The sequence below is a fragment of the Pyrgilauda ruficollis genome, unplaced genomic scaffold (assembly GCF_017590135.1).
Source record: "Pyrgilauda ruficollis isolate IOZ18807 unplaced genomic scaffold, ASM1759013v1 scaffold28, whole genome shotgun sequence".
NCBI lineage: Eukaryota > Metazoa > Chordata > Aves > Passeriformes > Passeridae > Pyrgilauda > Pyrgilauda ruficollis.
In genome coordinates this window covers 9,038,183-9,065,577 of record NW_024524155.1, presented here as the reverse complement: position 1 = coordinate 9,065,577, position 27,395 = coordinate 9,038,183, and the positions used below count along the sequence as shown (strand labels likewise).

The window sequence follows — 27,395 nt, the reverse complement described above, 5'->3', positions numbered from 1 at the left end:
ATACCTTCTGACCAAACTAATAGTCCCCCAGTAGGGCCCTCAAAGGAACTGCTCATGAAGTAACAGATTTTTTTTTTTTTTTTTTGGCTGTTGGTGAAGAATTTTGTGTCATTGTCTATGCTTAAGATTGTGTTACTGAGATTTCTACAGAACAATCCGACTTTCACAGACTGAAATGGAATTTGTATATGAAACTGTAACTTTCCAGGAAAGAGGAAACTTTGTGTACTGCTGCACACAGGGAGAAGAGTGTTTGTATGTCTTTCAAAACCAGTTTTTAAATATTCTGCAGGGGTATGAGCTTGTATTTGCAGGGTGAAGTGTGAACTAGTATGTCTTTAAGATGTCTGTTCTGTTGAAGAGAAGAATTTCTGCTTGCAAAATCTTAATGGTTACTAATGCAGGACCTGGATATTGAGAATTGTAGTGTTCGTTCATACAGTCTGCTGATTTTTGTAGGGCATTCGTGAGTTGTTATAAAGATGAACGTACCTAAAAATTGTTGAAAATTTTGTAGGTATGTTTAAAGACTGGTTTAGGACGTTTGTGTGCCCAGAAATCAGGAAACAAGTTACTTGCTAAGCTGCCTGCACGTGGCTGTGCTGGCTTGCGAGGTTGTGGGGACGGCAGGAGCCCCTGTGGTGATTCAGGTCAGTGCCTTTGTGCAGCTGTGGGGCTGTGGCAGCTTATTGATGAGTCAGATTGACTCCCCTTCCCTGGCCTTGGCTCCTGCACATGCCTCTGACTGCCTGCCAGGGCAGCCTCACAAGGGCATGGTGCTGGTGGAGGAGCACAGTTGCACTCAGAAATTAGTATCTGTTTAGTGATAGGAGCAATTTGAGCACCCAATTAAATCAGGGTATAAAATGAAAGCGTTATCCCACAATTACACATTCAGGAAGAATGCAAATACGTAGGGATTAGAGAAATCTGTATGTGGCCTGTTTTGCTTCTTTGTTTCTCTTTCCTCATCTTCCCCCAGTGTGGGTGAGGACAGGCTTTTCCTGAACCTAGCTCTGTAAAGATGTTTTATTTTCTCATTGCAACTCCTTGCCTTCCTTTTGCCTTCTTAGTCTTGCCCTTTGTCTAACCTTCACATAGATAATTTCCTTTACCATCCAACAATCCACATAAATTTTGTTGAAACAAGCTGGTTCTAAGCTGCCCCAGTTCCCCGTGAGGAAGGTGAGGCTTTCCCTCTCCTGACCGTGGGCAGCAGCGGCCGGCAGGGCTGCTGCTCATAGCAGGATTCCCTGCAGCAGCACGGCTGTGTCTCCTCTCCCCAGGGCTCCCAGCATATGGCCAGTATCCCTCAGCCATCCCTCATTCTCTGCCCTCTTACCACATGGGGTTTAGCTTCAAAGTGTGAACAGGCTTTGATGCAGAACAGGCAGAACTTATTTGCTGAAACATCTATCTCTCAGAGAGAATTTATATGCACAGAATGGTATTCAGCTTCGGGAAGTCTGAGTGGCAACTGTTTTACAGAAGAATTTAGGGCAAGTTCTTTGTGAGTAACCCTCCTTTGCCTCACCCATGGTGTTTTTGTTTTATTTTGATGGGGTTTTTTTGAGGGGGGAGAGCTGTTGGTGGTTTGTTGGGCTTTTTTGCACCCTTGTTAATCACAACACAAGAGACGAGCACTGGTCATATGCACTGAACTATTTAAAGGATTTTTTTTGTTTTGTGATATACTGATCAGAAAAGCCTTAGAAAATTATGGGTGAGGATAGCACATCAAGTGAAAAATGTCTTGCTGGATTTGGGATTTTAAACGAATCCGTAAGAACTGCATTGGTACATAGAAAATGTGGTAACTTTATAACAGGCATATAGATATTGTTCAGGCACTTGTTCAAAGGTCTTTTTGTTTTAGGCACAAACTTATTTAACTGATCTATTATACATATGTACTGATGACTTTTCTTCCTCTCCAGGTAAAAGTATGGATGAAATCAAGAAGCTGCTGTTGTTGGTTCTGGGATGTGCTGTGCAGGTGATATAATTAATGGAAAATAAGATTTTTTTTTTAATCTTTTTTTTTTTTTTTTTTCTGTAATGAGACAATCTACCCAAAAATCAATGTTGTATGAACAAATCTTGAGCTCAAGACAGCTCGTGAGCTAAATTGTGAGAAACACAGTATGTGAAGGAAAGAAATGCAGGGGGAGAGGAAGCACATTGTGTGATGGCAGTGGCCTCAATTTGTTGCCAGTGCTTAATCAGACACAGGATGTGTACTTTTTAACTTCCATAACACAGTGGGATGAGATAAGTTTTGAACAGTGTTCTTGATATCAAGATTGTTGTTGGTTTGTTTTCTTACTGTTTTAAAATACAAAGTGGAACAGTACATGTTAATGCCAAACAAATAGTTTAACAAGTCTAAACATTTGTTTAATGAATCATAATTTTATTTCCACAATATTTTGATTTCATATTATGTGTCAAAAATACCAGATTAATAGATATTTTGTATATTAGTGTGGGGATCTTGATGTGACATTTGTTTAAATAAATAGAGAGACAATGTGTATGGGAAGCTCTGGAGAAATGCACAGCAGTTACCAGATAAAGAAATCAGTGTTCTGCCCACCAAACCTCTGAGGCAGTAAACAATGGCCTCGTTGCAGGCGGGCCTTTGCTGATAATTGATCTTGTTTGTAGGTCTGCCTTGTGCTTTTGCCATGCCTTGGGACACTTACCCTGCTCAGCTATGTCAGCTCAATTATGTCAGGGTAAAGCTGTCTATGTGTCGCTGCTCTGAACTATGTTAGTGTTGTATTGCAGCACAAAGAATTGTTTTGGCTGCTGAGCATCCTCAGTCCTCATTTGCTGCTCTGAGGTTCTTCCCAAGGAAATAAATGGTTGAGTCTCAGAACCAGACCCCAGAAGGACACTATAAATGAGTTTAAAAACACCCTTTTAAATACTGCTTAAGTTCTTCACTGTGCAGTGTTGTTACAAGAAGGCAATAACGTTCCTTGTGCACAGAGATATACAGATAGCAGATGTCTGCCTCTTCTAAAGCCTTAAGGAAAAGATTTGCTAAAATCTGTTTGTCTGAAGTGTCACTCATTTTTATCCAGAACGTTTCCCGTTTTTTATCTAAAACATATGTTCATTTATTCCAACAAACAGCATTGAGTGTTGATGTAAATAGTATTCAAAGTGATGCATCTCTTTTAATTGCCAAAACCAAACAAAATGCAAACAGCAAGGCAGACAGGTTAAATGATGCAGTGTAAATGAAGGTTTACATTTGTGTAGCTCCATTAATGAAGCTGTGATGATTTCCTCTGGCTGTTTCCCCACCTCTTGATCACATTGCATGTTGAACTTGTTTTTAAGAGCAAAATCAGCCATTTAACTTAGCCTTGATTGTACTGACTAAAAATTTTAAATAATTTAATGCATAATTTGGTTTGTGTTCCATATGGAGCAGTGAACTGTTGTACCTTCTAGTGTGACAAAGTGTAGATCTTGAAGGGTTTTTTATTAGCAGGTTTTTTATTAGGTTGTTTGAATTTGGTTTTTTAAAAAATTAAAATCAAAAATGAAGCAGTAAGTTTTAGGGTATGAAGCACTGTTTCAGGGTGTGCTTTCTTTTAACAGTGTGAAAGAAAAGAAGAGTTTATTGACAGAATAAAACAACTGGATATTGAAACCCAAGCTGCCATTGTGTCACACATTCAGGAGGTAGGGTTCTTAGTGTTGTCTGTTTTGGTGTTATATCTCTCCATTCCTTGACTCAACAGGATTTTTTTGCTATAAAATGTTTATGCTTAGAGTTTCATGATGGGTTCATAAACTTCACAAAGAAGAAAATGAATATGCTGCTGCATTCAAACTATAAGATGAAAATAATTAGTGTTGGGGTCATTACTTGGCTCAGTGGTCTTTTAAAGAGATGACGTGGTAAATGCCTTGCTTGCTGCTTATGCAGGAGGATTGTTGCAAGGATCCATGTGCAATAGTGACAAAATGTATGTGTATCTTAGAAGCTGCACATTCCCCAAGCCCTGTGGGAGGTGACACAGCCTGCCCAGTGACTTGCTTCAGACAGTGGCCTCTGAGCCAGATGGTCTTGAAGAGCTGAAATTGGACATAGGCTCTGTTTAAAAAGGTGTTTGATACAATGACAAGCATTCTTGGATTTCTGAGGTTTCAGAAGGAATGAATATAGATAGGCTTACCAAAGAATACAGAAAGTCTCTTACTTTGGTGACCCAAGTGGAAGTGCCCCTCACTGGGAATGTGTGCTGACTGTTCCCAGGTGTTAGTGCATGCAGGTGTAGAAAGCCTGATACACTCAAATTTGAGGAACAAATAGGGAAAGTCTTAAGACAGGAACTTTTTTCTTAACATTTAAAAAATAGTTCATTCTTTAGGAAAGAAAAATCATGATGAGCCAAGCATATGGTTGCAACAAAAGCTGGAACAGTCATTAACTGAGCTTGAGAGACTTGCCTGATGTTTCTGGTAAATCACTCAGAGTTAATCAATTTAGGTCGGGTAACCTTAGGTTGAAAGATACACTGCTAGCAGGAACCAGAGGTATTTCTGCAGCTGATACAGCTTCTCTCAGCTGTACCAGCTGCAAATTGCAAATTCAGGGATATCAGGGATTCTTCTTAGTAATGTTCAGTGTTGAATTAGTCCCTTCTGTGTGGAAATCACCTCTGGGTCAGTAAGTCAGCTGCACACTTCTAATATGCGAGTGCCCATGCTATTGATCATAATATTTATCTGATCACTTTTAAAAATCAGTCATAATAATTATAAAAAATGCAAATGCCAAAAATTTCTGGGTAGTGTTATAGTTAAAGTAGTTGCAAATTTATTATTTGCAGCCCGTATTTGGTAAAATGGAAATGTTTTTAAATTTATGGGTAGAAGAAATGGGGGGATGCTGCATATACAGTGAACAAATTTTCAACTCAGCCAGTGGAAAGACATACTTTTTTGTTCCTGTTCCTAGGTGACTCACAATCAGGAGAATGTCTTTGACTTGCAGTGGCTGGAGCTCCCAGATATGGCCCCAGAAGAACTAGAGTCTCTCTCCAGGAATATGGTTTTCCACCTCAGGAGGCTCATTGATGAGAGAGATGAATGCACAGAAGTATGAGGACATATCTCTCCCATACAGAGCTCATGAGAAGCAGCAGATATGGGCTCCATTCCTTCTCTTGTGTCTTTTTTGTGCACTAGGTTTCTATTTCTTCTGGACCTTTCTACTACACCTCTGAAAATCTGTAGAAAGATTTTGACTTTTCCATTGATTCTTGTTTAAGCACTAAGATGTGGTGAAATGATTGGTAAAGAGGAGTTGAGCAGTCTCTCCATGAAGTGGAGACCAAATGTCTCTGCGTGTCTGTCCAGTCATTCAGGCAGTGCTTGCTAGTCTCTCTGTTGGCATCTAGCCATTGCGCTCCATTGTCTTCTCTAGTTTTTCTGATTTATCAATTCCTTTCCCTTCAGTTCTCTGGAGAAGCCTTCTCCTCTTCTTTAGCTTGTTAATCTTCTGTCATGCTTTTGACTGCAATTGTGTTAGTTAAAACTGTCAGTTGTTACATGTTTTTATGAATTCTTCAAGGAAAACAGACTGCTTATTTTGAGTATTGGAAGGGGAATGTTTTAGTGGCTGGAACATAGTGGAGATTCCTTTCCTCTTCTGTGTAACCTTCACTCCTGGCTGTCACTTGAATTCTGTATCGTGCCATACTAATAATTTCCTAAATCTAAAAACAATTTTTAGGTATTTTTAAAACAATGTTTAAATACACAATTTATCTCTTGGCACTACATAGTCTTCTGTATTTCCAGGTCATTGTAGATCTCACTCAAGAGAGAGATTATCTGCAGTCTCAGCAACCACCAAGCCCTCTGAAAGTACCAAGTCCAGATTCTTCACCAAACCCTGCAAACCCTCTTTCAAATGAAGAAAAGCAGCACCTTGCAGTTGAGCTGGCAGACACAAAGGCTAAATTGAGAAGAATCCGTCAGGAACTGTAAGTCACCATTGTTTTGTGCTTCTAGGGAGACTTGTACATCCTGAAAGTACAGGAACCTGTTGGCTCCAATACACTGGCTTCCATAGGAGCCCTCAGGATCGCACCTTTCAAATCAGAGCAGTAGGAGGCTAGTATTGTGTTCCATCTTTTCTCTTTCATAATTGGCCTTCAAATATGGAGTGATGGCTACTTCCATTCTTCTTTTTGTGTCTTATCTCTCTTTTCCTTCCTTCAAAATACCAGCTGCTAGCTCTGCTTTTTAACTTGAAGTGGAAGCTATCTATGATCGGTGCACCAGTGAGATTTGAACACAGGAACTTAGTATAAAAATAGAGTTGCAAACTTGGATTCATGATATGTGTATAGTATCATGAGAAAATGATGAAGCTGTCATAATTAAGAATATGCTGGAAGATTTTTCTCTTTGTTTACAGATTCCTGGCAGTGTCCATATAATCAATATTGTTTTAGGAAAGAAAAAAATTACTAAGATTCTTCTAATCCTTTTCAGGGAAGAGAAGTCTGAGCAGCTTGCAGATTCTAAACATGAAGTTGAGCAGCTCACCCTAGAGCTGCAAAAAATAAAGCAAGAGGTGAGATGGGCTCATTTTACTGTGACAATCTTCTGCATTTTAAAAAAAATCCTGTTTCAGTGTGAAGCTAAAATTACTACTATGTCTGTTTATAATGACGAAATCAGCTTAGTCCAGCAAGCTGTTTAAAGATTATGGTTGTAGCATAGCAGTGCTTTGCTTCCCATGTATCTGTTGAGAGCAGTCTCATCTGTTCACCTTGCATATAACCTAGTAGTACCTGAAGCTTATGCAGCATCAGGCATTAGTTATGTCAGAGGTCCAACAGGCTAATGAACCTCTGTCTTGCAGAGAATTTACTGGCTACTAGTAGAATTCTTACTCCTTAACCAGATGAATACTCTTTGTTTATGCTTACAACCAGTAAGTAAATACAAAAAAATCAAGTTTAAAGTACATGCTTAAAAGTATTAAGTTAGGTTTTTCTCCCTGCTTATCCCTCGCAGAACATGCACCTTGCCTCAGATGCTCGCTCTGCCCGAGCCTACAGAGATGAGCTGGACTCTCTGAGGGAGAGGGCAAACCGCGTGGAGAGGCTCGAGATGGAGCTGGTGCGCTGCAAAGAGAAACTTCACGATGTGGAGTTCTACAAAGCTCGCATGGAGGCAAGTGGAAATGAGGAGAAAGATTTGCTGAGTAATCCTTCATGCTTGGTTTTTGTTGTATAGCTGGTTCATGTGTCATTTGTCATTGAGCTGACCATAGCAGAACATCAGAGCAAGTAGAAGTTTCATAACATACATCATAGCTATTGACTGAGCATCTTAAAACTTCTTTCAGTAGAGGAAGTACTTGGTGCACACAAAATAAATGCCCATTAGTTTTAAAGAACTCTGCTTAGTTCAGCATTATGTGGCTAAACAGGACAGACCTTTTCTGGACGCTTTTTCTAGAGTCCAGACCTTTAGTTTAGCTTTAGGTAAATTCCCTCTGTTCCAAAGTTGTTCCTTGGACAAACATTTTAAGTAGCATTTATAAATTAGTTAAGTGAATGTCTGGGTGTTTTTCCGTAGGGTTTTGTAACAGATGCAACTGTTGTTAAAATAGCATTTTTAAGGAGGACTTCAGATTACAAATTCTAGCCACCCCTTTTTGCAGCTGTTACTTGTAGTAGAAAGGAGAAAAAATTTGGATCCTCCCTAGTGTCATGAGTGGGGTATGTCAATGAGAAGTGTGTGGCTTGGTTCCAGTAGTAATGTCAGGTGCTTAGTCACCTGCAGCTATGCCCATCCTGGAATTATTAATTGAATTGGGTTGCAAAAGGCCTTAGAGATCGTTTGGCCAAACTCATTGGCTCAGCATGGCTGATGTTGAATTTAGGTAGGACTGCTCTTTCTGTTCTTTCAGTTCTTTGAGGAATTCATACCAAAACTCCCAATAATCCACATACATAACACTTCAGCCAAGGTCAAATAAATATCCAGACTGCTGAACCAAATGGAGGTTCGGTAATTGACAGCCTCACTATAATTAGATAAAATTCCAAGTCTGAGGTAGAAGAATGATGTTGCCAGGCCTCTGGCTGAGAACACAGACCTTATTTTTCTGCTCTATAAACTCTACTTTGTAAGTTATTTTTTTCCCCCTTCTTTAACCTAAGGGGGTAGCTAGCTGCTGCTTCTTATGAATAGGTTCACTAAAATGGATGGTTATTAAATGTAGTAGTAGACTACAAAAGCCTGTCTTGCCCTCTCGGTAATTCCTAGTTTGTATTAGGAGGAATGAAGCTCTGCCTCTCTCTGTTTTCATCCTTCAAGCTGGCAAATCAGTCATGCTCTACCCTGGCACACTGGCTGTCAGTGAGCAATCCTGATGTTCCCCTTCTGGCTGTGCACTGCAGGTGCTTAGCTTTACCTGTTGCTCAGATAATTTACCTGGAGCTCAGAGAGGAGGTTTTGTGTCCCCTTCGTTTGAAATCAAGGGAGTAGCCTTCTTGATTGTCTCAGAGCCAGCAGTTTCCTGCACTGCTAATCTTGCTTAGCATAGTGTTCAGTTAAGAGACCTTCATGTTAGTTTCAAATTTCTTCTAACTCTCTGTGCTCTCTCTTCCATCCTGTCAGTTTTTGGTGGTACTGGAGAGTGTCAGAGATAAGTGCTGGCTCTCCAGGGATACCTCCCTGCAATACTGTCATGGTTTAACCCCATCCAGCAGCCAAGCCCCTCACAGCCACTCACTCTCCACCAGTGAGATTAAAGGGTGAATTGGAAGGGTAAATGCTGGAAAACTAATGGGTTTATCTAAAGACTGTTTAATAGGGAACGCAAAAGCCACACACACAGGCAAAGCACACCAAGGAATTAATTCACTGCTTCCCATGGGCAGGCAGGTGTTCAGCCATCTCCACAGGAGCAGAGCCCCATCACATGTAATGGTGACTTGGGAGGTGAAATCCAATCACTCCAAATGTCCTTCCATTCCTCCTTCTTCTTCCCACTTTATATACTGAGCATGATGCCATATGGTCTGGAATATCCCTTCGGTCAGTTTGAGTCACCTGTCCTGGCTGTGTCTCCTCCCAGTTTCCCATGCATCCCCAGCTTCCTTGCCATCATGGCAGCACAGAAAGCACAAAAAGGCCTTTGCTCTGTGTGAGCCCTAGTCTGCAATAACAAAAACATCTCTGTATTAACACTGTGTTCAGCCAAATGTAAAACACAGCCCCATACCAGCCATTTGGCCTACCCCAGCCAAAACCAGCACAAATACAGTAGTGGGACCAGGAATATTTCCCATCAATCAGGCACATGTCTAATTTGGAGACACAGTGTGGCCTTTAGCAAAAGTCACTTTTTGTAGGAGCTGAGCTCTTCTAACGGGCAGCAGGATTGCACAGCTGTGTGCAGAGTGCTGTGTGGTTTAGAATAGACAGCGAGCTTCACATTCTCACCACTCCCTCTTCCATCATTGATCAAGTTTTGACTCAGCCATGGACTGACAGCATTGAACAGCAGGCAAACTCCGTTGGTCTCAGGCTGGTGCATTCAGAGGATTCCACAGGGCCCTATTCTGTGTTTTCATGGTCATAGAGTAGCACAAAGACTGTGCATACTAGCCAGCGTCCAGTTTTCCATGGGTCCTCAGTTTTCTGTCAAATCTGACTCGAGTCCTCTGCCCCTCTGAAAGAAGAATTAATGTCTGGGGTCAGTATAGTCTCTGCTTAGATTTGTTTAGGGATGTAACATGGCAGAGATTTTTACCTCTAGACAGTACAGTGATTATTCATTTCACGGCATTTACTGGTTGCCAATGGCTTGCTAAGCTCTAACCCTTAAGACCTGAACAAATCATCCAGAGCATGCAGTGAAAATGTAGGTGTGTTCTGCATCAGCCACTTTTCTGTGGTAATGTGATACCTTAGGGCTCATAGGTGTTGTATGGTCTTGACAGGGTTGTTAATAAGCAGTGCCAGATTGGTAGGTGAGAAGAAAAAGAGGATTTAATGTTGTGCATTAATGCAGAAAGCTATTAAATGAGCCCTTAAAATATTTTCCTTCCTGATATTGCAGGAGGAATGCAAAAGGCTGAAATCTGTATGTCAGCGTAACACATTTAAGGCTTGGGTGGTGTTTCCCTTCTCTCTGTCTTGGCAAATGGCTCAAGAGTGACATTTTAATTGAACCATCGTTCAAGGAGCATGAATGTCCTCTGGAACCTTCCTGCTGGGGTTGCTTGTTGAGGTCACAACTGTGAATGTAAAGGAGCAGCTCAGTGCAGGGCTTCCTCCATGGAGGCTCTTCTCTGCAGTGCAAAGCTCCCTTCCAGGATCATCTCCACTGAACCTTTTGTTCTTCCATGAAATGAGATTATTTTCTAAGGCCAAGGAGAATGCCTTGCCCAATTTTTCTCCTTCCCATCATAATCAAATTTCTAAGCAGAATGATGGGAGGAGTCTCTTGTCAATTAAACCAAAAGCAAAAGCATGTCATTGTCATATGAGTGTTCAGTGTTTGATTGTCACAAGATGTTTACTGTGTTATGGCTCAGTATCAACAGCTGCTGAACTGCCTGAAGGCAAGGGCTTGAATTGGGTCCAGTTGCATGTGAATTTTTTTTTTTTTTTTCAGATTTAAACAGTCTCATTGCTACTTTAGTTTCTGAAAATGTTTCCCAGTGGCAACACACTCTGATTGTGTAACCACTTATACCCAGAGTTAATTGTAACCATCTGAATGCACAGAGCACATTGTTAAAGCTATTTCAAGTTACAGTTGATAGGGCATCAAACCACGATATGTAATTCTTTTAGAAAGTGCAAAAGCTGAGTTATACTCAGTATATTAGACAAAAAATCCCCACAGCCAACTGTTTTTGTTGCTGATTTAAAAATAACCTTATAGTTATAAAATAATGTTAGTTGTTTTTTGTATTTGAATTATATATTTGGTTATTTTTATATTTGAATTTGTTAATTTGATTAAAACTGAACTGTAATTCCAGTGGAAGCAGCACCACCGTATGACCACCACCTGCTGACTGTCTAACAAGAGTGATTTGTAGCCAGTTAGATTTTTAGGTCAGCTGTGTTATTCCAGCAACTTCTGGGAGATGTTAGTGCTGGCATGTTTTAGTTAGGACAGCTTTTCTTCCCAGGCCTTGAGATGTAACTCTACAAAGCTCCCATGGACTAATTATTTAAATTATATGAACTTTTCAATATTAAGACAACCTCAGATCTGAGAGTGAACCATGTTTACCTTGTCACAGCAGGCATTTCCACCTGGTTATTAATTTAATATTTCATCAGAACTACTTTGAACTGGCATGACTGCCCATCCTGGGTGCTCAATGGAAAGTGCTTCAGTTTTCCATATACTGCAGCTCCCACTGGTTTGTGGTTTGTACCAGAGCCTGCATATGTGTATGTACTTGGCACATAATTTGGCTCTTGATGAGACACTAAAATAACTAGTTCTTGCTTGGTAGGCATTTTTAAGGATAGTTATGAGGTCATGTCTTTGAGGTCAGACACCACTTTAGTTCTTAGGGCTGTGGTCCAGATTAAGTGTGGTGATCTAGCAAAGTAAACTCTTGGCACATTGCTGTTTCATTACAGATATTCTGGCAGCTTCCATAACACCCAGCAGTTTTTGTGCCATGTACTTCTTCTGGTCTGTCATCTGTTCAGTGTCAGCCTTTTAAGTCTGCCCACCATGAAGTGACCCTGTTAGATCAGACTTGGCCCAAAATGCAGGCTCATACTCAGACATTTTAATTGAAGATGAATCTCTTCACAAATCATCACAAACACTGACATACTTGTCCTTTTAATGCTACTATAGTAGGGAATTTGTTTCTCTCATGATTTGCAAGTTGGTAGCTGACCCACTGAGAGATCAAGGGCCGTATGGTACTGCATAGGGTAGACTTTCCATATTATGCCATATACAGTTAAGCTGCAACAAACAACTATGATTATGAAAGGCTTTTAAATGATGGCCCCCTGTAGTACCAAAAGGCAGGGGGAGTGGCTGTCATCAGACACTCTTAACTCATTCTTTACATCTATTTTACTTATTTTTCTTCTTTTTTTTTTCTTTTTTGTTTGCTTTTTAAATAAATGAGTTTATATAAGGCTTCTTAAGTCTGATTACACCCCAAAAAATGAGAAGGTAGTTACTGATTAAGTTGTGAAAGTGATTTGCTCATGTGTGGTGATCTTTCAGGAATCTACTTGGTTTGGATGTTTGTGGTCTGAGAGACCAGATGTGAACACTGTGTCAGCAGAGACATCACATTTCAAGTCAGTTATCCAGGAATAAACTTGTCTAGCATTTTGTTCTGTTGCACATTTTCTGGTTTTGTATATTTCATTGGAACAAGAGAGTGGATGGGGAGAGAATGATGAAGTTTCTGTAGAGAATCAGTCTGTTTCTTGCCCAGTTGTAACTCGTCTGGGGAAAATTCCTTACTGTATCCATTTAATCTTTGAAATGCTGATGTATTCCTGCCATAGAACATTTGTTTTGGACTCAAGACTTATCTGAGGATCAACTAAAGTAAAAGCTAGCAGTGAGGTATTACAGTTTAAAATGAGACATTTTTGATAAATCTGTTTAAAACATGACCAACATTTCATGGCCAGATTTCATGCTGTGGATGTTTCCTGTTTCCAGAATAAGATACTTGAATGACCAGAGTTTCATTTGATTTGTCATTTGCAAGGAACAGTTGCAGTGCAGTATAATTCACCTGTTTCTAATGCTGTGGCTGCAACAAAGTAATAAATTAAACTTCTACTCAATAAAACCAGATCCAAAAGCTCTAATGAGTAAGTGAGGTGGCTTGTGCAGTTCACACTCATGTGTTTAGTGGGGAAGTGGCAGGGAATGTTAAGTGGTAAGTATAAAACAACTTCTGCTGTTAAGTGCATTAAAATTCTATTCATGAGAGGGAGAGAGAGAAACTTTATTAAACAGACGTTTGCACATGAGTGTACTGAAACAGGAATGTGTATTTTGAATGTATTGATTGATGCCATTCCCCATCCCTTGTAAGTAAATAATCTATTTTGAAGCTGGGAAAACAAGGAACTATGATGAATTGGCAAAGGAAGTATAACAGTAGAATTGAACAGTTGCTCTTTTGTGTGCACCTCTTGATCTAGCCTCATATAAAGCAAAAGAAACTTTGTTAAACTTGTAAAATTGAGGGAAAAACCCTAAGAAATAGTAGATTTACTTGCATAGTGACTCAAAGGTAATAAAAAAATACTATCATCTCTCATTAAAATATTAAGTAAAAGTCTTTCTGTGAAAAAAGACATTTCAGATTTCCTTCTTGTTTTTTGCAATGTCACTTTATTAAAATCACTTGGTTTATGAAAAGTTAGTAAGAAATTAACAATGTTACTTTTTTCCTCTAGGAATTAAGAGAAGACAACATTGTATTAATTGAAACAAAAGCCATGCTAGAAGAACAGCTAACCATGGCAAGAGCTCGTGGTGATAAGCTGCATGAATTAGAGAAAGAAAATTTGCAGTTGAAATCCAAACTTCATGATGTAGAGCTGGTATGTGCTTTCATTTTCATTATGCTAATTTTTTTAACTTCTGTTTTCATCTTTACATTACAAAATCAAGTCACAGAAACTGGTAGAGACAGGCAAATAAATCAGTAGTGCTTTTGAATAGGTTTTTAGGTTGAACTACATGAATTCTTGAAATAGTGTAATGTTAACAGTGTAGTTATTGCCAATGCTACGTTGTATGAGACTGAGGGTTTTTTTATGCGGAAGGTATATAACAATTTTAAAATACAGTCTGCTTTCATACATTTTGTTAATAGAGATACTAAAATCTGTTTAAGTAGAAATCTCTTAGGTTAGGAAATTAAATCTGCTCTAGTAAATAGGCTTTCTTGTTGGAAACAAAATCCCCGGCCATTGCAGTGTCTTTAAGAATCCAGTACCACTGTAAAAGACACAAAAATCCAGAATTTCTTTATGTGTAAATAAGAGGTATGTTTTATTGTTTCACAAATAAGGTAAGGTAATAAGTGGGAGACTACTGTCTACAAACAAAAACCAACACTGGACTTCATAAACCCACTAGAAATAATAAATACTCTTTTATCTCTTGTATTTTACTTAACAGTCCTCCTCTTATCCCACCATGATTTGAATTCTTGTGGGTTTATCTGTAGAGGATTTTCAGCAGGTTCTGTTGGAAATAAAAATGTGGAGGATGCTGTATGGGATAACTCAATCTCAGTGTAAGTCAGTGACAAGGGATGTCCCCTGGGATCCATATTGGGACCAGTGTTACTTAATATCTTTGTCATTTATGACATTGTCAAAGGGGTCAAGTGCACTGTCAGTGGATTTGCAAGTGACACCAAGCAGAGTAGTGTGATTGACACACCTGAAGGATGGGATGCCATCCAGAGGGACCTGGACAAGCTCAAGCAGTGGGCCCATGGGAATCTCATGTGGTGGAGCAAGATCTAGTTCAAGGTGCTGCACTTGGGTCAGGGCAAGCCTGGTATCAACACAGGGTGGGCATGAACAGGTCAGAGCAGCCCTGCTGAGAAGGACTTGGGGGTGCTGGTGGATGAGAGGCTGGACATGATCCAGCCATGGGCACTCACAGCCCAGAGAGCCAAATGTGTCCTGGGCTGCTCCAAAGCAGTGTGGGCAGCAGGGCGAGGGAGGGGATTCTGCCCTTCCACTCTGCTCTGTTGAGACCCCACTGGAGTGCTGCATCCAGCTCTGGGGTCCCAGCACAGGAAGTATGTGAACCTATTGGACCAAGTCCAGAGGAGGGTCTCCAAGATGATCAGAGGGGTGGGGCACCTTTCCTGTGAGGAAAGGCTGAGAGAATTGGGATTTCCCAGCCTGGAGAAGAGGGGGCTCCAGGGTGACCTAATTGCTGGCTTGCAGTATTTGGAGGGAAAGAACAGGTAGTGAAGGACATTTTACAAGGGCATGTGGTGATAGGACAAGAGGGAATGGCTTCAAACTACAAGAGAGTAGGTTTAGATTGGATAGTAGGAAGAAGAAGCTCTTTACTGTGAGAGGTAAAGGGTGGTACGGCACTGAAAGAGGTTTCCCTGATAAGCTGTGGATGCCTCATCTCTGGAAGTGTTAAAGGCTAGATTGGACAGGGCAATGTGGTCTAGTGGGAAGTGTCCCTTCCCTTGGCAAGAACTGCATAATCTTTAGTGTCCCTTCCATCCCAAACCATTTTATGACTCTATGATTCAGGATATTATAAAGGTCATGTCATGCTTAGCTTCTCCAAAGTTGCTGGAGATTTTCTGGTGACTTGATGAATCTTTGAGTTATGGTTTCTGAAAAGCTGAGAACCACTGAGGCAACCTTTCAGTTCCCACAAAAGCAAATGTCCCAGATAGTCACAAGAAGCAGCAATAGATTAGTTCTCCAGGTCTGTTTTCAGGAGTTAGAATTCAAATGATGAGGCAGGTGTTACTTGCTGATCCATACGACTGTGTCCAAGTTTGATGTGATGAGTTGAAGCTCTGCAGAATTCTATGTTCTATCTGAAGAAGTTCCAGTTTGTCAGAGCATGATGCAGCATGTTTTTGAAGAGCTTAGCTCTGGAGACATCTTGAATCCAGTCTGCCATACTAGTCCTGGCTTGTAGTGGCCCTGTCATCACCCAGTAAGTGCTCACTGCCATTCCCCTTTCTCCAAGTGTGTTGTGGACCAGAGCTGGTGCTCAACAGGGCCAGTTGGGCTTTGCTTCCTGTGGCTCATATAGGTAGCCCACAGCAAACATTTAATGCTGAAGATGTATTTCATTATAAAACCCCAGCTTTTAAGGAGATTCTTCTACCCTCAACATGCACCGTGCTTGTAGCAGCTTGGCCTGCAGACATAGAGATGAGCTGAACACACTTTCATTCACTTGTGTCTTGCACAGGACCGGGACACAGACAAGAAGAGAATTGAAGAGCTGCTGGAGGAGAACATGGTCTTGGAGATTGCACAGAAACAGAGCATGAACGAGTCTGCACACCTAGGCTGGGAACTAGAACAGCTGTCTAAAAGCACTGATCTTGCAGATAGTGAGTACCACTGGGATAGCTGTGGTGTTTGTGGTCTGTTTCAGAATAAACAGATTGGTTGACTGAGATGGGAACAGAAGTTGAATCCAAGATTGGAAAGCTTCCCTCATTCAGCCATTTGACTTTGACCTTCATTTTTTTTGAACTTCTAAAATGTATTCCTCTTCCTTTCACTCTCTTTTGAAAGCATCAAAATGCTTTGCTTTTGTTCATCACTGAGAGAATGACTTCTAAGTATTACACTTTAATAAAAATTAAAAAATAAAGCTTTGTAAATGACACAGCAGAAATGTCACATTGAATATTTCTAACTGAATGGTTGGGTGGAGTCTGTGATCTTTAGTATTCTTTAGTACAGTTAATACAGACAGTTATGTGGTCTTTAAGTCCCAGGAAGTAATGTATGCTGAAGTCATTTATTTTTACTAGATACTGAAAAACGTGTGCAGTTAAAATAACTGTCTGATTTTTTTTCTTTGAGTGGTTGATTTGATTTCCGTAGCTATGATAAAGATAGCTTATTCTTTCTTCACTGGACAGGTTTTAGCATTAGTTTCTGTGTTTAGCATTTATTCTGTCTGTTACTCCAGCCAAAATAACAATTCTAAGTCGAACTTGGGAAATACAAGCTATTTCCTCTAATTCAACATGCAGCTTTGAGTATTGAGTATTCACCTTATTTTGCTAAGACTTGCATGTTTGGCTTTGTGAGCCAGGAACAGTTGAACTTGAAGACAAAGGCATAAATTAGAGTAAGCAGATGTTAAGTTTTCAGTGAAACTGCCTGGAATAGCTTTGTTTTGTAAAACAGCTGTGTGTGTGGCTGACACCAATTCTGGAATCTTCTAGCTGTCTAGGATCTGAGTTCTCTTCACTAAGATTAATGGCGAGTTAATTGTTACTTATAAATAATAATCTTGCAAATCAGGTTATGTTAGCCTGAGAAATGAATGTCACTCTATTACTCCTTCTTTGTAATCAAGGATATTGCTCATTGTGTTAGTGGGGGGAAAACACAGTTCTCTCAAAACTTAAAAATTTTGACCAAGAGTATTTCAGGAAAATGTAAAAATACCTTAATTTTATGGCCGGTTTAAAATACCAAGTTTTGTTCCCTTCCTGATTTGCTTTCACTATTGATGTAATAGAAGGAAGAATGCTAGTTACCTCTTATTTACTAATTTTCATCAAACATAACTTTCAAAATTTGCTTGAGTGATTTATCACTGCACTGATGTTTAGCATTTTAGCGCTTTGGACTTGTAGTTCATGGAAGTGCTATTCTGATTTTACAGTAACTCTCTGAAAGAAGTTTTATTTCAATCTGTGTTGCTGTTCTGAATGCAGCTTGTTTGTACAAATAGAGTCAGACTGCAAAACTCTTCTGGAAAATCTCCCATTCCTGGATATCAAGTTGAGTCTGCAAGGGTGGCAGATGGAAGATTTTACCAGCTAGTTTGGTATTTTTTATTTAAAATAATTAAAAAAATAAGCATGGGAAAAAGTAATTTAGGTGGACTGCAGAACAGAACTCAACTAGAGTATTTAGTTAGTAAATGATAAGTATTTGAGTCTTCACTTCACCAAAGCTTTCCAGGTGATGCTCTGTAAAAGAGACAAACAGAATTTTACCAATCTCAGAAAGTTGCCAGCTTAAAGTACTCAGTGTGCTGTAGTGCTTATTTAGAAGGAGTTATTAATTTTCTTTGATTTAAAGACAGTGTTCAAGTCCATTTCATATGAAATGTGGTTTTGAGATGATGGGTAGCAATTATTTCATGTGTAAATGAAGGTTGCTCTTGCAATTATTCAGATGCTGGGCAGAGAAATTACCAGAGCAGTGAGGCTCAGGTGATCGATTTTGAGGCTGAGAAGTAGTGAGACTTTTGATCTACAAACATTGAGTAAAACAGCATCTCTGTTGTAAAACTTGAATAAATTTTGTTAGTTCTGAAATTTCAACTTTGGATACAGCATTCTGATGGGTGTCCTGTGCCTGGATACCTAGCAGTAAATTATTCTCTGTGCTTCAGCATACTCTTGATGAAGAAGTGGTAGTATAAGCACTGGAATACTCTTTTGTAAGAATTTTTTTCTATAACTGAATGTGATTGAATACCTGAGTTTTCACTAGCTCTTGGAAGTGCACCACCTTGTTGTTTTAGCAAAAACTTAGCAGAGGTTTACTTTCTGCCTCAATTTATTTCCTATGATGAAAGTATGAGATGGTATCACAGTATATTTTGTTACCAACGCTAGACATGCTCCCAACATGACTAAAGCAAATGTAGGATGAATTAAGAAAGTAAGCAACTTTTTAGATGGCTGGCTGTTCAGATAGTACCCTATTTATTAATGGTATTAATGGTTGTCTGTGAAAATTGGTTCTGTTTTTAACCAAGTATTTACTTCGCAGTCAAGCTGAAATTGTAAGACTGACAGCAATAACCTTCATCCAAGTGGATCTTGTGCACCTCAGAAAGAGATGTTGCTGAATTGATTAGTGCCACCTTCTGCTTCTCATGTTTCAACAGCCAGAAAGTCCTTTGTGTTTGAGTTGAATGAATGTGCTTCGAGTCGAATACTGAAGCTGGAGAAGGATAATCAGAGCTTGCAGAACACAATCCAAGAGCTGAGAGATGCCTCCTTGACCTCCAGGGAGAGCAGCCTAAAGTTTGTGGAACTGGAAAAGGAAAATCAGCAGCTTAGCAAAAAGGTAATTTGCTCACAGGAGCAAATGGAGCTCTTTGTGCACTGTGTTTAAAGAAAGTAAGGGCTGTGAAGCATTCCTGAATTATGTGAGTTTTCAGGGAGTTCACCCATGGTCCCCATAAGACTGACCATGATTTTGGTCCTGTCTATTTAATTGCAGTCTAATGCAATTAAATTCTAATAATTTTATTTAATGCCTTCTACTTCACTACCTGCTTACATGCATCGTTGTAAGAAAAAGTGACTGTTCCTGTTAAATAAAAGTTGGTTTTCAGTGCCTGTTTCCCCTGTCAGATTGTACTGTTGATTGTGTCCCTCTCTGTTGTCTCACAGAAAGGAAGCCATGGTCACATTGAACTATTTTTGTTTTTGAAAGTTAAATAATTTTTACATGTAAGTCAAATAAATTACACAGGTGAATTCAGGTTAGTATATTCTAAATGTCTTTCTTGCCCTCCAGAGTCCTGGAATTGCCTTTTCTTTTTCTTGTCCTCTTAGCTGTTATAACTTCTCTAGTTTTTCTCTCTCTCTGCAAAGATCTCATCTCTTTCCATCTTTGTAACAAACATGTAGGTCATCACTTTGTAAATGTACTTACACGTACATGTGTTGCACTCTGTTATTAACTTTGATTACATTTAGCTGAAATGCCAGCTCAGTGCTTGTCCTTGTGAAACACACTGCTCATTTCACCTCCAACTACCAGCCTTACTTTTGTCTGACTAGTTACTTCATTCCTCAGTTCTGTTTAATTGAGCCAAATGCTGCTGGGGAAAAAGGATCCTTCCTACTCTAAATTATAAAACATTTTCATGTTGGATTTTTCCACATTCCCACCATTCATAAATTATCCAGACTATAAGGCTCATTTCTCCTTTTCCCATTACTTACACCTGTGTGTGTGAGACATTGATGCATTGATTTCAGTTCTGTTTGGCTTGCCTGTGAGCTAGCTGAATCCCCTAAAGGACGAGGGGAGAAAGAACCTACATATAAAATATGCTTGTGAATTGTTAGATTGTAGCAAGCCCATTTCTCTGCTAGGGAGAGCAGTATCCAGCACTGGATCATTCTATCTTCTGCAGAGATTCATTTGCTAAGTTGAGATCAGTTCTGCTTTTTTTTCTTTCTTTTGTGAAAAGGAAAACTGCAAAGATTCAATTCACTCTAATTTTCCTTCCATACTTCCATTTATGACCTCTTGTGTATAAGTAATTCAATCCATCTCTAATTTACATGCCTAAAACTGGAGATGGAGGCATAGAAAGCACTCAGCAGATACTTGTGGTGTACTGCAATTTAAATAATTTGAACAACTGTGATCAACCTCTGGCTTTGCCCCAGGCAGATTCCTGTGGGCACCTCCTGTTATGGCACTGTATTGGTGCCAACAGTTGTGATTCCCCTCAATTAGAATACAATAAGATGTGCCAGGGAAATAATAGGGAAAGTCTCTGATTTGTTACAAAATGTTTGCTACAGTGGGCAGGGGAGAGTGCAAGAGCTCTGGAGGAGTGTTAAAGTCAAGCACATGTGAGTCAGAGGACAAGAGATAAAGTACTTTTCTCAAATGTTCTATGTCTTTTGGGTTCTTTTGGTAACTTTCCTGTGATATCTGTAGTAAAATCGTGTCTCCCTAAAGTTGTTTAACTGAGCTGAGATTTCATCCGCTCTCTGAGACTTTCAAAAATTGTTGTTTGAATATGCTTGTTTATCTGCTGATCTAGTGGTTGGTGGGATCATGTAGCTGAAACGGGATTATTGAGGTAGTACAAGAGATGCTATAAAGAAAAAGTTATGTACATTTTTTTTTCCTTTTTTACAAGACTTTCAGAGGAGCTAGTAGTAGAAAACCCTCCTTTCAGGCACACTCAAGTAGTAGCAGCCCAAGTACCTGTCTGTTGTCTCTGCCTTTCTGACTTACTGAAAAGAGCTGTAAATAGTAATGTCTTGTCTCCAGTTTTCTGGGAAGTGCAGATGAAGATCAACTATTGCTGAGCTACTGAGTTTGTTGCAGCTTTCTCTGAACAGCTCCTTTGAGACCAGTGAACCTCCACATGGTTACATTTCTGGCTGCTGAGCCCTCCTTATCTCCAATCTAGGCAGCCCTGCTTGTTTAAACACTTCCTGTAATGGGGGCATGTTGACATAGGCAGAGCCCAGCCTCCAGCTATTTCCCACTTGTAAGAATTATGTTTAATACCCCTTTCATTGACATTTTCACTGCTGGCAGAGTTGATAATACCAAAGCAAAAATGAGCTGATACTTGTGCAGAGCTGTAGATGCTCACAGTACTTTGCAAGTTTAAAAAGGAATTATTTCCTGACTTGGGGAGTATAGTTCCCAGAACCTCTTGGTTCTAAGTACTGAAGAGCTACTGCTTTTCTGTTCCTCATGCATTACAAGTACAGCTTTCAAAATGAATAAGTAAGAAATGTTTGTTGTAGGACTGGAGCATTATTCACAAATCTTTCAAATGTAGTATTGTCACCTGCTGGGGAAAAGAGGGCCAGCAGAACACAGAGAGTGGGAGCATGAACTGGATCACTCCAGTGCTTTAGTATTTTTCCTCTGTTACTGTTTTAGGTTGGTGTTTTGGTCTTTTAGTATTGTTTTTCACTGAATTGTCTTAATAACTGCCTGCATTCACTGGTAGAGTAGGACCGTCAGTGATGGAGAGACTAGGAGGAGGCAAGTTCCTCAGGGGAACCAGAAACTTAATCCCTGTTGACAGGAGCACAACAGGGCATTCAGCAGGCAGGTGAACTAAGCATTTCTTACTGCTGTGCCTTATAGTCTCTGATCTTAAAAGGCATGAAGAAACGGGATTATTCAGATGAAGAAGATCCTTAGCACTGTGAGAAAAACAACATAGTCCATTTCCTTCTCTGAGACTGGTAGCTGCAGGAGAGAGGGATTTCATCTTTCAGCCACAGTCCCCATCTCATTTCTCTCTGGTCTACAAAATTACTTAAAGTGCAGACAGTCCTTGTGTCCAGCTGTGGTTGATGTGTTTTGGTGTGTTCTCTTCACACAGATTGAGAAGTTGCAAAATCAAATTGAAAAAGAGAAGCAAAGCAATCAAGATTTGGAAACCTTGAGTGAGGAGCTGATAAAAGATAAAGAGCAGCTACAAGTTGTCATGGAGACTCTAAAAGCCGACAAAGACAGACAGGTGCAAATTTCTCAAATGTAATGTAACAACATGCGCTCAGTAATGGTAATTCAGTGATGCCATTTACAGCATCTGGTTCTCTCAAGGAGATAAGGCAATTTGAGAGCTATTAAGGTTGAACTTGTTCAAATCTAGGTTAAAATCTTCAAGTGTAAAAGCCCAGCATGTTTCACTGATTCCTGCTCTTGTTACCATAAGGGGATCTTCAGGCTATTATTTGAACAGACATTCCCCCTTGAGGGAAAAAAGTCTTTGGATTTTACTAAATGGAATACCAACTGGTTTTAAGATGTGCAAATAAATCCCCATTTTGTTGCTGAAGGTTGGTCTTCCACCACCTGTATGGCATGATTGGTTTGGTTAAGGTTCTTTAGCCACCCAGCCTTTTTGCTCTATTTAAAAGAGATGCTGAGAAAGTGCTTATGTCTTCTGGATTGACATTTTAATTGCCCTTCAGCTTTTACCACTGTGCTGCAGTTCATGTGCAGTGCCTGAAAACTCTCATTACAGGTTTGTGCAAGTATCATCTGTACTGATTTGACAAATGAAAAAAATACAGACACAGATCTTTAGAAACTGGTGTGAATATTCTCAGCCTGTATTAAAATCTACTCTTAAGTTTTTGTGAGGTGAAAATTAAATAGCAAAATGTCTTATTTGTGTACTTCTTTTCATCTTGAAGGATTTTTACCCATATTTCTCTCTGGGAAACTGCACTTTACCAACAAAGTCTTATATTTAAATTAGAACACATACAGATTCTTTGTGGCAGGAATTAATAGATGGTTTGAAGTTAGGGCAGGAAGTAAAACTAGACATATTCCCAGTTGTTAAAAATAGTAGTTTGTGATTTTTTCAGGTCTAGGCCCTTTTGATTTGTATGGATGTTGTCTAGTATAAGAATCAAATGCAAATTGCAGTCTGAATTACAATTGCATCAGCTGAAATTTGACTAGTGGGGTAAGTGTACTGTCCTTACAGGAAGTGTGTCTTTAATGACATCTGTAACTGCTCTACATTTTCAAGTATTCTGAGGTTCCTGGCACCTTACTAGATATAATTTCAGTCTTCAGGTCCCCAAGATGAAGGTAAACCTAGATTGAAAGATACCCTCTATTAAGAATGATTTGTAACAAAGCATCTTCTCCAAGGTGTTCTCTGAAGGTCCTCTATCTGCTTTCTCCTTCTGCCCCAGCCTTCTTGAATGATAGCAGCAATGTAGCACAGTTTCTAATGTATTAAAATAAATTTTTTTAATAGTTTGGTTTCTTGATTAGCAAGTCAATAATTTGCTGAGAAATTTGTCTTGGATTAAATCGATATGATTTTGTTAACAGTCATCTCTCTGCTTTAGGACTAATTTGTAGTATACTTGTAAGTAGATGAATAACATTTGCACAACTGTTTATGTAGATAAAGGACCTTAAACAAGAAAATGATCACCTTAATCAAGTTGTCTTATCCCTGAGACAAAGATCACAAGTGAGCAGCGAGGCAAGAGTGAAGGATATTGAAAAAGAGAACAAAATCCTTCATGAAACAGTGACCGAGACGAGTAGCAAACTGAGCAAACTGGAATTTGAGAAGAAACAATTGCAAAAGGATTTTGACCAGGTTAGAGAAAAAGTGGAAAGAGTGGAAGAAATGGAAAAAGAGCTCCACCGACTGGAGAGGGAGAATGAACAGCTCACAAAAAAGGCAGCAGTGATGAAAATAGTGATAGAAAAAGTGGAAGTTCTTGAGCAAGAGAATGGTGATCTGGAAGTGGAAAATAGGAAACTAAGAAAATCCTTGGACACATTGCAAAATATTTCTATCCGTCTTGGTGACCTGGAAAGGGACAACAAGCAATTGGATGAAGAAAATCTGGAGCTTAGAAGAGTGGTAGAGACCATGAGATTTACTAGCACAAAAATGGCACAAATAGAAGCAGAAAATAAGGATTTGGAGAGGGAGAAAGAGGACTTAAGAAAGAATGTGGAAATGTTGAAAGCAATGAACAAGAAATCAGAGAGGCTGGAGCTAAGCTATCAGAGTATCAATTCTGAAAACCAGAGACTTCAGCAAATTGTGGAGAACAGCAGTAAAAAGATCCAGGAATTAGAAAAAGAAGTTCAAGGAATGGAGAGTGAAAATCAGGTCCTTCAGAGGAACCTTGAAGAGCTAAAGGTTTCTGCCAAACGGCTAGAGAGCTTAGAAAAGGAAAACAAAGCCCTAGAACAAGGCATGTCTCAGCTAGAAAAAGACAAAAAAATGCTAGAGAAAGAAACGAAACGGCTTTGGCAGCAAGTGGAGCTGAAAGATGCTATTTTGGATGACAGTACAGTAAAGCTAGCAGTCGCTGAGAAGGAAAACAAGACACTAGAAAAGGAAATTGCTCGATTCAGAGAGTCATCTTGTAAACTGAAAGAGTTTGAAAAGGACAATAAAGACCTCTTAAAGCAAGTTACAATTGATAAGAGAACACTAGCTACACTGAGAGAGGTAAGCAAGACAATTCTGCTGGGTTCTATGCTGCTATTTTTTTTCCAGCTCAGTGAAGTACTTAAGGGATACATACATCTGTCCCACAGGAGATCTTCACAGCCTTAACAAGTCACTTGAAAGAGTTGCCTTGGAAAGCAGAACATGCCAAGAACTGCACTTGGTGCAGTTGTGGAGTATCCACTTTGTGTCCACCATACAGTCTCAAAATTACATCTTTTTTTCATGCAGAATAAAATTTTGCAACAGCTTTTATGTGGTGCCTGTTAACCAAAGACTCTGATACTTTCTCTTACTATGACTACAAAATTGTTTGCTAACTTGAGATTTCCAGCAGGGGAGATTGACTCTCAGGTCTAGAAATTTCTGGCACTTGCTGAGGACACATAGACACCCCTGTTCTGAAAGAGACAAAACCATCTCAAATGACCAACCTAAACCAGCTGCACCAAGATTTTGCTTTACAGCTACCTTACAGCATCTTTCCCCAAATGCTTCCCTGCTGGAAGAGAGCATGCTAAGCAGCAGTGATCTCTCCCTGCACCAAGCATTAGGAACTGGCAATCTGAGGATATGTGTGCTAGAGCCTGACACTCTTATAAGTGGCCTATGAGCAGACTCAGATTACTGCAACTTGCTCTTATTGCCTGTCCTGGCTGCTGTTGTCCTGCCAGGACCAGATTTCCTGTGAAGGACTATTAAAAGGAAAAACGGTTGTGCTGCATTAGCTCAGTGAAATAGATAAGTATAGCAAGATTAATACAGTAAGCAATTGCTTACTTCAAGGTTTAGTTTTATTTCAGTTTTTGAAGGATTAGTGTAATTTTGAGGAGGAGAAATACAGTCTGTCGGAAACATTTGGCACAGTCCCAACTTATGTTTCTATCCAACTTTCCTTTAAAATTATTAAAACAATATAATTTCTGATAAGGCTCCTCTATAATCTTTCCATTCTCAGAATTTTGCAAATTTCCAGTGGTGCAGACCCGTGTAGTAGCCTGTCTTCTTTTTCTTAGTTACTTTCTATATATCCTGCAGAAAGAGTTCATGGATGTTGAAGGGACCTCTTCACAGATCACTGGACTAGCACTGGCTTTAACCCTGTTTTTTACCTTGCCATGTGAATGAATTCATGGCTAAATTTTTGATGTCAGAGGGCTATTGAACACCTACAGTTTAACAAACTATTTTTGTAAAATTTTGTTCTTGATTCTATTTGGTATTCAGGATATTTTTTTTAATTTCAAGTTCTTCTGTAGCTTTTCTGTTCTTTTTTTCTTGTGTTGTTTAAGAAAACTTTTAGCAGAAACACAAGCAATGTAGATCTCTTACATTAATGTGGTGCATTTGTATTTCAGAGAATTTTGAATGGTAGGGATCTTCACACTTAGCTATGCACCAAAAATAATCTGTCCTTTTTAGAAATGCAGGCTGACACTGGCAATGTCTCTCGAGGCCATTTCCACACAGACCACTTTACTGGCATGACAGCATTGTCCCAATATCCCTTCTGGTACAGCACCACCAAGTCTTCTCCTTGTATGACTTCCTTGCTGGGTTCTGCTTTAGTTTCTTCCCAAAGAAACCTAAATGAAACCAGGCTGCATCTGTAGATACCAGAATAAGTGACCAAGCTCTCCTGTCCAGAGCTGTCCTGTCTCTTACTCTGCAGTGTAGTTAGACTTTTTGGGCAGTAATTTACCATATGTGAGAAACTCAGTGCATTATTCACTGCTGACCCTGTTACCAAATCCCTTGGTAATAACACCATAGACACAATACCTCAGGAAACTTCCATACCGAAGTCCTGTTGCTCCTGTGTGTGTGTACCAGTGCTGGCAGGGCTTTTTGTCCTAGCTGAGAAGTGGAAACTCCCTCTGCTGGTGTTCCCTACCCTGCACACATCCTTGTGTGGCACAGAGATGGCGTGGTGCCTCCTGGCCCACACATTCCCTCCTTCAGCAGGCAGGCACAAAGCCAGTGTTGGCAGAAGTAGTTCAGTACAGTGAGTGAAACAAAGGCCAAAAGAAGCATTCTGCAGATTTATTTCAAGTGACCTATAAATAAAACCAATCAGTTTGCACTCAGCTGTCACTGATGAAGAATTTTAGCTGACCTACTTGAAACTAGGATTTTATCCAATAAATTTTTCAGTACTCTTAAAAAAAATGTATAGTGCTGGATAATTACCACCACCCTTTGCATAGCAACTAATTGTGTTTATGCTGTTTCAGGATTTGGTTCTGGAGAAGCTGAAGAGTCAAAAGTTATCTAGTGAGCTGGACAAACTGAGCCAGGAACTGGAGAAGATGGGATTGAACAAAGAGCTGCTGCTGGAGGATGATAATGGCAACGATGACAGGTAAGGAAACTGAGCTCTTCTAGTCATTCTTTTGACTCAGCCTAACTGAAGCCCTTTGCCTTTCTTTTTGGTTCTGTTGCCTCCTTGCCATTACCCTTAACAGTTTTGGACATAAACCACATTTTTCTGAGGCAAACTTGGCAGCATACTGTAAGTTTTGCAAAACATTTTCTTGGGTGGAAGGAAGAAATGCCCCTTTCTCTCTCCATGCTAGCTAGGAACCACTACAGTTCCTCTGTACTCCCCAGCAGAGTAGCTGGGTACCTGTTTCAGTGTGTATTTCTCTTCATGTAGAATGGTGTCTGTTAAACAGTATCTGTCATTACTTCATGTAATTGATTTAGATATCTATTAATATAAATATAGATGTTGCCTAAGAAATATCTGATGGCTAGGAATTCCTTTGTAAGTTCTTTAGTAATGAAAAGAAAATCCCAACAACCTGTGTGTATATTGGCTTCTTGGTAGGACCTACCTAGAGAAGCATAGCCATTTTGCAGGAATCTTTAAACTGTGGATCTTCCTCCT

The 27,395-nt window shown here is 39.7% G+C and overlaps 1 protein-coding gene across 3 annotated transcripts in view; it reads left to right on the top strand.

Moving 5' to 3' along the window:
• CCDC88C (coiled-coil domain containing 88C) overlaps positions 1–27,395 on the top strand; it is a 95,235-nt gene that overhangs the window by 44,472 nt on the left and 23,368 nt on the right. For 2 of the 3 annotated variants that reach the window (XM_041471883.1, XM_041471881.1), the window contains exons 5-16: positions 1,938–1,996; positions 3,616–3,699; positions 4,982–5,122; positions 5,827–6,011; positions 6,526–6,607; positions 7,054–7,212; positions 13,471–13,617; positions 15,989–16,133; positions 18,668–18,849; positions 21,884–22,021; positions 23,435–24,505; positions 26,740–26,867. In XM_041471883.1, the coding sequence (XP_041327817.1) occupies positions 1,938–1,996; positions 3,616–3,699; positions 4,982–5,122; positions 5,827–6,011; positions 6,526–6,607; positions 7,054–7,212; positions 13,471–13,617; positions 15,989–16,133; positions 18,668–18,849; positions 21,884–22,021; positions 23,435–24,505; positions 26,740–26,867 (2,521 nt within the window). The remainder of the gene's footprint in view (positions 1–1,937; positions 1,997–3,615; positions 3,700–4,981; positions 5,123–5,826; positions 6,012–6,525; positions 6,608–7,053; positions 7,213–13,470; positions 13,618–15,988; positions 16,134–18,667; positions 18,850–21,883; positions 22,022–23,434; positions 24,506–26,739; positions 26,868–27,395) is intronic. The other variant, XM_041471882.1, reaches the window with a different exon arrangement.